The sequence below is a fragment of the Acomys russatus genome, chromosome 1 (genome assembly GCF_903995435.1).
Source record: "Acomys russatus chromosome 1, mAcoRus1.1, whole genome shotgun sequence".
NCBI lineage: Eukaryota > Metazoa > Chordata > Mammalia > Rodentia > Muridae > Acomys > Acomys russatus.
The window spans coordinates 109,748,159-109,759,022 of record NC_067137.1 but is presented as its reverse complement, the minus strand read 5'-3'; the positions used below and the strand labels follow the sequence as shown (position 1 = coordinate 109,759,022).

Here is a 10,864-nt window from a genome sequence, read left to right as displayed (position 1 = left end):
CCATATATGTATGTGCACCGTGTGCGTATCTGACACCCTCAAAGGCCAGAAGAGGGTGCCAGATGACAGGTGATTGGGAGCGGCCATGTGGGTTCTGGGAACAGAATCAAGGTCCTGTACAAGAGCAGTAAGCTCTCTTATCCACCAAGACATGGTCCAACCCTTGCTTTCTATTCTGTGCTTGTAATGAGACTCCCTGCTGCAAGGTCCTGCCACGCACACTCCCCTGTGAAGACAGACTGTAACTGCTAACTGAGGGCCAAATAAGCACCTTCCCTTTAAGACGCTCTTGCCAAGAAGAACAAAACAAATGCAGAGGTTTAGACCTATTCCCTAAGAGGATTCCTAAATAAAATCACAAGGCGTATCTATCCCACTAGATGGCCAATCACATCTCAAAAGCATGGCATGAGATGACAAAGCAGCAAGTAGAAAAAAAACAGAGGTATCTTTTAGATACTTCTAAAAGATGATAACTCCTGAAGAAACAAGCTGAAAGGTGCCAACATAGTTACAGGGTCAGCCAGAGACACCAAAGGTTAGTGTTTAAAAATGAGCAGTAATCTGAAGGAGGATTCAACATGCAGATGAGTAAACCACAGAAGTCAGTTCTGGGGTTCAAAAAGAACGTTGGCCTCATGGACAAGCAATGAGACAAGAAATTTGAGATTTTGAAAATAAAAAACAAGTAGAAATATTTGGATATATCAGATAAAAACACAGTTGAAAGCATTACCAGTGGCCTTGAGCATGCAGAAGAAAGAGCATCAGAGATTGAGAATCAGGTCTGGGAAATAATACATTCATGAAGCAATACACAAACAAAGAAACCAGTCTCACATGCTCATAACTCTCAAGGACTCTGTGACTTGACAGCTTGATCATGAGACCAAGTTCAAGAATCCACAGGATAGGAAAGAGAACTGAGATAAAAAATCAAAGAGAATAGGAAATTGTTTAATTAAATTACAGAAAATCCCCCCCAAATAGAAAATAATATGAGCATTCAAATTTAAGAGATAGACATAGGACTCTAAAATAAATGTCTAAGTCACAACATAGTTACAATATCAATAGTAGAGAGCAAAGAAACAATAATAACACACTTCAAGACAAAAACACGGGGGCTAGAGAGATGGCTCAGCAGTTAAGAGCACTGTCTGCTCTTCCAGAGGTCCTGAGTTCAATTCCCAGCAACCATATGGTAGCTCACAACCATCTATGATGTGATCTGGTGCCCTCTTCTGGCCTGCACGTGTACATGCAGACAGAGCACTGTATACATAATAAATAAATAAATCTTAAAAAAAAAAAAAAAACGACAAAAACACTGTTGCTCAGTTGGTGAAGTGCTTGTCTGTCTGGCATGCATGAAGCCCAGGGTTACATCCAAGCACCACATATCAGTTATGTCACAATATATTTACAGTCCCGGCACTTGGAAAGTCAAAGTAGAAGAAAAGAACCAACACATGCAAACTGTCTTCTGACCTACTGAACACAGTGCGCGCACGCACACACGTAAGAAAAAAAGCAAACAAGCAAAAAATGAGACTACCTCAGTCAGAATGTGTCAAGGATTTTGAATACCTGATTTGATGTGGTTTTGTATCTCTAACTTCCTTTTATATATATTTTCCCCCCTCTGGCCAGCTTGCTATATGCTTAATAAACCCACTCATTAAAAACCAAAACATAACTCTCATTTTCTGGATCGTTCAAAACAACGTATTTTTTGAGGGAAGATAGCTGTGACCAGACTCTAAAGTGAACATAAAAGAATAAAATAATAAAGAAAAAGATCATCAGGAAAAAGCATTTCTGATGTTTCCAAGTTCTAACATTGCACGTTTGGACATTCCCAGGGTTCCACTACAGTATCAGTGGTTGTATGGGATGCGTCAGCTGAGTGCTTTGTTACTACGCTGGTGCCAACCCTCAAGAGCAGCTGCAGTTACCTCAGGACTCTGCACCACGTTCCTGGCAGATACATACCACCTGCAGCCTGGATTAGTGGCGTTCAGAAGGACAGTCGGGGTTTCAATATGATCAAAACTCTGCCGGTGAGGAATCCAGCTACGGCTGCTTTAAGAGAAGAAGTGACGTATTTCCCCCGTGTGCTTCTATAGCCGTTCTGTGACAGCATTTCTGCTCTGGGGAGCTCTCTAGCATCCCCATCATTTTTCACACCATGGGTCATTTTGAGAAAGTGACGGTGATGATTCATTTCTAACTGTGAACACTTTCTGAATTAATTGTTTTTCTCACTAACTTCTCTCATCACAATTAATATTAGTAATATAATGATGGTATAATCTTGGGCTTTTATGATACATAAAGCTATTTTGACTTACAATGATTTGTCTCAAGCTTATGTACCTAACTGATTCTTTGAGTTTATGTGGGGTTTTCCCCTAAGGTAAAGTCCAAAATGTTGAACTAACCTTTTAATTCTCCTGTTAACAATCTCATTTCAATATAATAACTTTTGCTTCCATTTTGTTAGCATCTGTGAGTCTTTCAGTTTTGCTTTTGGGTGTATGGGAATTGGCCAGTATGCACATATGAACTGTGCAGTTATGTGTGTGTGCAGGTGTGTTGTGCAGGAAAGCTGGACCATGCAGGCTTATGTGGAGGCCGGCAGTTAGCATCAGGTGTCTTCCTGAATTGTTTCTCTGCCTTATTTCTGAGCCAAGGTCTCTCATTGAGCCTAGAGGTCACCATTTTCCCTAGACTGGCCAACAACTTCCCAAGATAGGCTTTCCCCTGGCATTGGGGTTACAGGTTAGTGCTGCCACATTGGTTTTCACTTGGGAACTGGGATCCAAACTCAACTGCTCACACTTGAATGGCAGACACTACCAGCTGAGCCATCTGCCCAGCCATTTATTTGGTTGTATTTTGTCTCATTTGGGGATTCTTGCAACCAATTTTAAAACTAAAAATTAGCTGATGTACCACTTTTAGTTTTGTGGTGGAAAACAAATAATCCAACTTGAGTCTGTGTTCTGACTGCACCACTGAACCCCTTCTCTGAAGTGCTTGGACACACCCTGCATGCACTTTATGACAGCCGCTTTAAGCACCAAAAGTCACTTCTGCCTCTTTACAAAGTTCAAGTTACATCATCACAGAAGTTACAGGAACTAAAGTGTAGATCTACCAAAGAGGAGAAATTTATGATAATAGCTGTAGCTAGAAATGTATTTTTTTCACATAGAATGGTTGTCTGGAAAAAACAAACGTTTATACCTTCATGAATATAACACATGGCCCTCTTTCTTTGTCTAATCCCTTGCAGGTAAACTACAGACCTCCATCCAATATGGGAATCTCTATTCCGCTCACAGATAATTTTTATCATGCAGACCCTAGCAAACCCATACCAAGAAATCTATTTTACAAGTCAAAGGTAAATAATGTGTCTATAAATGAACTAAAATTGTGTTTGGCTTATGTTTAAGATATTACCATGAACATGAGATGTGTCTGTCGATAAAGGCATGTCTGAACCTCAGTCTGACCCTTAGGAAGTCGTAAATGAAAGAACTGACTTCTGCTTGTTTGCTCTGGACTCCAACCATGCACCGTGGCACCTGCAGCACATTCTCCCCCCCCCACACACACACACACACACCTCTCTCTCTCTCTCTCTCTCTCTCTCTCTCTCTCTCTCTCTCTCTCTCTCTCTCTCTCTCTCTCCTCTCTCCCCTCTCTCCATACATACTTAATGCATATATACATACATATTGAGTTATTTATTTACAGTTTTTAGAAACACTTTATTATCTTGTAGATGGACACAGTTCCGGGACATGATGAGAAACTTCAGCTATTTTGCTTATTACTCTAAAACCACTGCTGCCCCCTCTCCAGCTACTATGGCTGGGATCCTTCAGTTACTCTCAGACACTCCTTTCCAGCCCAAGGTCTATATGGGCTCTCTGACTTCTCCACTCCCATGTGGATTTCAAAGGAGACAGGTAGAGGGAGAGCATTGTGTTTTCAAACGAAAGGAGGGCTTAGACTCATCTCATGTCTTTCAGCCCTGTGAAAGGAATGGTGTCCAAAGGGAAGGTGACTCCTTGTTCTAGCCGAGGCACATTTAAACTCCTGATAAGTTATGCCCAGAAAGTAGGCTGGCTCCTTGGAGCTGGCCAGCCACCTGTCTGGAGGTAAAATGAGCATGGTAGAGCAGATGAGCAATAGAGTTCAGACCAAGAGCACGTTACCTGGGGAATCTCTGCTTCCTGAGATGCCAGAAGGCATCCACATACACTGCATCGAATTGGCATTTCTTTTGTTGAGAACAGTCTGGTGTCTTCCCATTACTTTCAGTGTGAAAACTTGGCTTTGGCTTCATACCTGACTCTTGTCAGTGAGAAGGCCTGAGGAATCTCCCCTTAGGGGCTTCCACTAAGTGAAGTTGGAATCCTGACTAAGCCGCAAAAGAATACTCCAGCATGAGCTGGACCCAAGAGGAGCTCAGCTCAGACAGGAAAGACAAGGAAGGCATGGCGCACACCTTAGACTTGAGCATTGTTCAGCACTGGTGTTCAGGGACATGGAGGTTAAGTGTTATATTTATAATTTTGTAACATAAGAAGTTACTTTGCTAAAAGGTGTGATTTACAATGGTGTCAAAGAGTAAGTAAAATGCATCGTTAGGCAAAGTTTTTAAAGTACGCTTTGTAAAAAGCATGTGAACTTGTTGGATTATCTCCCTTAAGTATTTCCTTTTGTCTTGATGTGTTTGTGCCAACATCCCAGCATGCTAGAGGCAAAAGAATATGAATCTCTGTAAGGTGTCAAGGGAAGGCCTTCATCAGTCTGGCCTGATCAAAGTACAATTTCCTTTTGTAAATGAGATGTGTGGTTCGTTATTCAGGTTTCAGGGTAAGAACAGATAGAGTGCTAATAGAGTTAAACTCAAAAGCCACAGGAGTTCTGGCCACGCATAGCATGCATTGGTCTACCTCTTTTAGTATTCTGCTGTGACAGACCACTCAGAAAAGGGATTTTTGTCTCGGTAAAATTCCATGTAGAGGTTTGATTTTTGTCAAGTGTGTTGAAGTTATAGACACTAAGCCAAAGAGAAATGCAGATTAGGTTCTGGGGTGATAGACTTTGTCTTCCCTGTTTCCTTAATGTTGTCTGCCTTTGCACTGTGCTTTAGCATGACTGCCTCAGCACACCGTATCCTAGACAAGTTGGCCTCTTTTCTGTTCTGTGATGTGTTTCCACTCAGGCCATTTCAGATGCATAAAATCCCCTCATCTTCTACCAGATGTCACAGCTCCCCATTGCCTTGGTCAGGTATTTGCTTTAATGCCAAGCTCAGTTTGGCCTTTCCTGCCCAATCCATGTCAAATGATAACCCCACCTCTACTTCCCCTGATTCACCATTTCTTCCTATTTTCTCTGTATGGTGTATCCCTGTTCTTTACAGTTTACTTATTCCTTTTATTTTTGTGTCCTTCTAGTCCCACAGGAAAGTAAGCTCATAAAACAAGACTGGTTTCTTTTGGTTTTCTTTGTTTTTCCCGAGAGTGAAGGCCAAGCCAAGGCCTTGAACATTCTGGTTAGGGGTTTTGTTTGTTTTTGACTTGTTCCTGCCATATCCCCAGGAGCCTAGCCAGCATCCAACCAAAGAGTTCAGAAACTATTAAACGAGTAGATCATGATCGCACACACATGAAATCTCAGCAATTCAGAAGCCTAAGTAAGGCAGGAGCATCAGGAGTTTGAGGCCATCTTGGGTGATATAGCAAGTCTCAGGTGTCTTTTAGTTACAGAGATTGGCATTGTCTCAAAGAAGAAGAAGAAGAAGAAGAAGAAGAAGAAGAAGAAGAAGAAGAAGAAGAAGAAGAAGAAGAAGAAGAAGAAGAAGAAGAAGAAGAAGAATATTGAACAAACATAATGATATTGTGTACACTTCTTGCTGAATCTTGGGTTTAAGGGCAAGAAATTGTGCTCCAAGCAGTAAACCACTAAGTGACTGAGTTCTCCAACTCCATTTTCTCCCAACGATAAAACCTGTTGACATAAGGCTTTGTTGCATGTATATCCTTATGTTCCTGGGGTTCCCCCAACTATGGTTTCCCTGAGTGTTAAGTAGGAAATATATCTAGTTCACACCAAATAATCAAAAAGGAGGTTTGATTATTTGTTTTATTTTGTTTTGAATTGTTGGATAAGGTCTTGCTGTACAGTGCAGACTAGCTTAAACTTGCAATGTAGTACAGGCTGACTTTGAACTCCTTTATCACCTTGACTCAAAGTGTTGAGTTTGTGACGTGTTTTTCCACAGCTGCCCCTAAGAGGGTTTTGGATGCAGGATTTGGGGCATGTGATAATTGTTCATTTCAGTACTTCTAGTGTTATCAGACACTGATGAATATTCTCTAAAGTTAAAGTGCTGCACAATACAAATGGTATCGTTATGGGCTTTCACACTAGTCAGAGAAACTTCACTGTGAGATGAAAAGTCACAATAAGGAAGTGTGTCTCTTTGTGTGGTGTTTCTGAACAAAATGCCCATGTATAACCTGATAGAATTATGCACAAATATTGTTACATTACAACCTTGCTAATCTCTCCTGCTGAGTAAGAACCCTATGCCGATCCACACCTACAATGGCTCTTATTTTATCACTAGTGAATGTGCTGCTTCTCACAGTTTTATTATTTTGAGAATAATATTTCCTTAAAACTTAACTTGGGAAAACTCCAAATTATAAAAAGACAACCTATGCTTCTTCCGTCTACAGGAAACAGGCAAATACAAACAGTGTGCTAACGCTACCAGTCGGGAAATGTGCAACTGCACAGAACATCAAAAGTTTTCACATGCTGTCGCTTTCTCAGATTGCAAAGAAAAGGTAAGACTATTTGAAATTCCTGATGACAGAGTAGTTTCCCATTCCTGTGATTGCAAGTGTGCCCTTTAGTTAAGCATGAATGCTCAGATGGGGGCTGGAGGTGTGGCCGAGTGGATAAGAGCATTTGCTGCTTTTGCTAAAGACCCAGGTTCAGTTCCCAGAAGCAGCATGCATCTCACAAACTTCTGCAGCTCCAGTTCTGGAGAATTTGATGTCCTCTCCTGGCTTTCATTGGCACTGTGTGGACATGGCTTGGAGACAAACATGCAGGAGAAAAGCCTATGTGTGTGTGTGTGTGTGTGTGTGTGTATACCAATCTTGAGAAAAAATTAATGAAATCTCACATGTGGAAATGATGTCTATTATGACTAATAAGTATGACACAGCTGAAAGGATCTGGCCTTTGTACTTAGAGGAGTTAACTAAATTTATCTCTGAAATAAAACAAAAAATGCTTGCTCTGACCTCTCCATTTCATGCAATGCATATAAAGATATATGCATATTACATACACACAATTAATAATCGTACTAATGATAAATTAATTTTACTTCATGTAATTTCAAGAATAGCATGTGTCCCAGCTGCACCACGCCTGGACATACATCCAAAGGACTTAGACACCATACCACAGAGATGTGTGCACAGTTTATTATTGCAGTGAGCACCATAACTAAGAAATGAAGCTATCCCAAATGGACATGAAGTGTGTTGTCCAAGTGTATTTTTGAGATGTTAAAAAAAAAAAAAAACAACAAAAAAAAAACGTGAAATCCTGACATTTGTGTTGGTACTGGAGATCATCGTGTTCAGTGAATAAATCAAGCTTAGAAGAAAAGTTCTGTGCTTTTTCCTCTTATGAAGACCCTACACCTAAGTTTACATTGGGGAAGTAGAAAAGGGACCACACAAGAGGAGGAAGAGATTGAATGGGGGAGGAAAGATAAGATAATTTAAGTGACATAAATCACAAGGGAGGTCTGTCTGGCGATAAGAAGGAAACTTACAAAGGAGGAGTGCAAAATAAAATCCATAATTACACACACTATACAAATATGTGTAGTGTGTGTGTATAGTGTGTGTGTGTGTGTGTGTGTGTATGTGTGTGTGTGTGTGTGTGTAAGAAACCCCATAATGGCAGCTATTATTTTGTACTTTCAAACATTGTTTTTAAAATTTATGAATTTCGTTGCAATATTTTCAGCCTTGAAATGTGCGTGGATTTGTTGTGATAGTCTGTTTTCACATCACAAAGGCAGAGACTCTAGGAAGAACCCCACTTAGAATAGCCGAGGTTCTACAAAAATATCATTCATTTCTTGATCATGAACGATACCATTGAATTTTCCAGACTTATATGCATTCATGGACTTTGTATTTTAGGTCCACCGTTTCAGGTTTCCAGTTACACGATACCCAGTTGTTTTGGAGATTTATAACGAACAAAAGCAAAAATTCCCTGTGAAACCTCCATATCTGGTTACCGTGACTGAAGTCAACATGAGGAAAAACTGGGAACTAAGTATGGTTTTCTGTCTTTTATGCTTATCTTACAAGCCATTATATTATTACTGTTTTCTTTAAAATGGGTGTATCATGAAACCTGTCCTCATGAGAAAAAGCCAGGAGTGTTTTGGAAAAGCAATTGAATCATTGGCAATTTCACATTCAACTTTGTAATTTCCTTTTATGTTGTCATCACTTGTGGTAACCTGGATTCAATGGTCCAAGGCCAGTTTGTGTTTGTTTGTTTGTTTGTTTGTTTGTGTGTGTGTTTGTTTTAATTTGAACTCCAGGACTGTAGAAATTGCTTGGTAGCTAAAAGCATATACTTCTCTTGTAGAGGAGTGTCGTGTCAAGCAGCTTACATAATGTCTGCAACTCCAGCTGCAGCGTGTCCTGTGCCTATGTGTCTGGGGGGGAGGGGGGGGTGATGCACCTGCCCACATACACACAGAAAAATTAAAATCAAATCTTTAACAAATACTTTGAAGTCATGTTGTAAGTTAGCAGCAACAATGGTGGAGGTTTTGTGCTGTGTACAGGTTGTGTGTCTTTGTTAGTCACTGTAGCAGCAGTTGTCTAAATGTTCTGAGTCTTTCCAGGCATTCTGTAGGATGTTTCTAATTATGTAATTAAAGTTTCGTGAAGTCTTTTTAGCTGAATGTGGTAGGACACAGCTGTAATCCTAGCACTTGGTAGGTAGAGACAGGAGGATCAGGGGTTCAAGGCCAGTTTCAGTTCTATAGAGAGATAGGACAAGCCTGGGCTACATGAGACATTGTCCCAAAAACAAGAAAAAAAGAGAGTGATGATTTCATGGTAAAAGTGCTGAAAATAGACAGACATTTTACAATACAAAGGAAACTTACTTAAATTCAGTTATGCCCCAAATATACAACTTTTAGTTGCATATTTTGTGTTCATTTATGTGTGAACCTTTCATTGTACCTTACTGTATATAACAACTTGTAGCCAAAATGTGAAAATGGAAGTGTGCTCAAAATGTGTTTTGTGTATTTCAGAGCACGCGGAGCCAGAAAGCGTTAAGAAAATGAAGAATTACTTAGAGCCACTTCTTAAGACTCCGGTGTATAATCCTTTTGGTCTCAACCTAAGTATAAAGGTGAGTTGACAGCATTTTCATTTGTACCATGTTGAGTGCAGAGTAAAGCATGTATGCTAAAATAAGATTGAAATCTTAGATGTTGATTAATAGTGGGAACAGCAGCTCTAAAGTGTATCGAAAATGTTTCGTATTTTTATTTCCTTTGATGTCTTATTTCAAAAGGAATCTGAATGTTGAAGGGAACATTAGTTTACCATTTTCTAAGAGATAAACCAGGTCAATTGGCTAAAGGGAAGCAGAAAAGGTGTTTTCAAAAGTTAGGGATCATGAAAGATACATAAAGCTCAGGTAAGTGTGAAAAACAGTGGAAACGCAGAGATATATTAAAACCACAGATAAGAGGGCTCACTCAAAGTGTCCATGAAAGTCAAATTGTTTTATGTTTTAGCTTCATTCTGAAAATAAAACTATGTTAATGAAATCTTGCTTTCGATGTCTCTTAATTTTATGTATGATGTATACACCCAAGAGCCTTGGCACTCCTTGTAGATGATATCTATGGAAGTTCCCATGGATATTTTTATTTAAAGGAACACACACGTTTATAGTAACCATCCATGTTTGTTCCACAGGGCTCTGAGCTGTTTCACTTCAAGGTGTCTATGGTTCCTGGACTCAGCTTTTGTAACTTAGAGGAAGAATTCCAGGTATAGTAAATGTGCAAAGTATGGGATGAGGTGATGAGTGGGAAAATGATGCAATACTTGTCATCCAAGTTATGGATAAAGATAAAAACATGGCAGAATTTGTGTGCTGCATAAGGCTTGGACAGGGTTTGGCAGAGAAAGAGAGTGTGGGTGGTAGAGGTTCACTGTGTGGTTAGTTGTGGGCATCATGCAGTGTCTAGTGTTTTACGTAACAACTTCACTTTTTCTTTTCAGATTTATGTCGACGAAGTACCGTTGCCTTTTCCAGGACACGCACTAATTGCTATTGCAACATCTGTAGTGCTAGGGGGATTAATTTTTGTATCATTTTTATTCCAAATGCATAACATCCACCCATTGAGAGCATTCCAGAGACATAGAAGACGACACACAACAAACCCATCGGATACAAGCGTCAACTCATAAACGAAAGTCTGGATAGTGAGCAAATGATAATCATCAATTATCCTTAACTTTGGATCCATGAGACATGTCCACACAGTATAGTTATATTTTTTAATAAACATGTTTTAATGGCTTGCCTGTAATTTTTGAAAAATTACAGTCTGGTTTATGGGGGGTTTTTGCATTATAACTTTTTTATTAGTTCATTCATATTACATCTCACTTGTTATCCCATCCCGTGTATCCTCCCATTCCTCCCTCCATCCCACTTTCACCCTATTCCCTTTCCCTATGACTATGAC

The 10,864-nt window shown here is 39.8% G+C and overlaps 1 protein-coding gene across 1 annotated transcript in view; it reads left to right on the top strand.

Moving 5' to 3' along the window:
- Nucleotides 1-10,625, top strand: part of Catsperb (cation channel sperm associated auxiliary subunit beta) — a 72,546-nt gene extending 61,921 nt beyond the window's left edge. Inside the window, exons 16-22 of the mRNA XM_051150618.1 lie at nt 1,866-2,063; nt 3,302-3,412; nt 6,771-6,881; nt 8,265-8,403; nt 9,407-9,507; nt 10,083-10,157; nt 10,392-10,625. Coding sequence (XP_051006575.1) covers nt 1,866-2,063; nt 3,302-3,412; nt 6,771-6,881; nt 8,265-8,403; nt 9,407-9,507; nt 10,083-10,157; nt 10,392-10,583 — 927 coding nt within the window. The 3' untranslated portion in view covers nt 10,584-10,625. The remainder of the gene's footprint in view (nt 1-1,865; nt 2,064-3,301; nt 3,413-6,770; nt 6,882-8,264; nt 8,404-9,406; nt 9,508-10,082; nt 10,158-10,391) is intronic.
- The last annotated feature ends 239 nt before the right edge of the window (nt 10,626-10,864 follow it).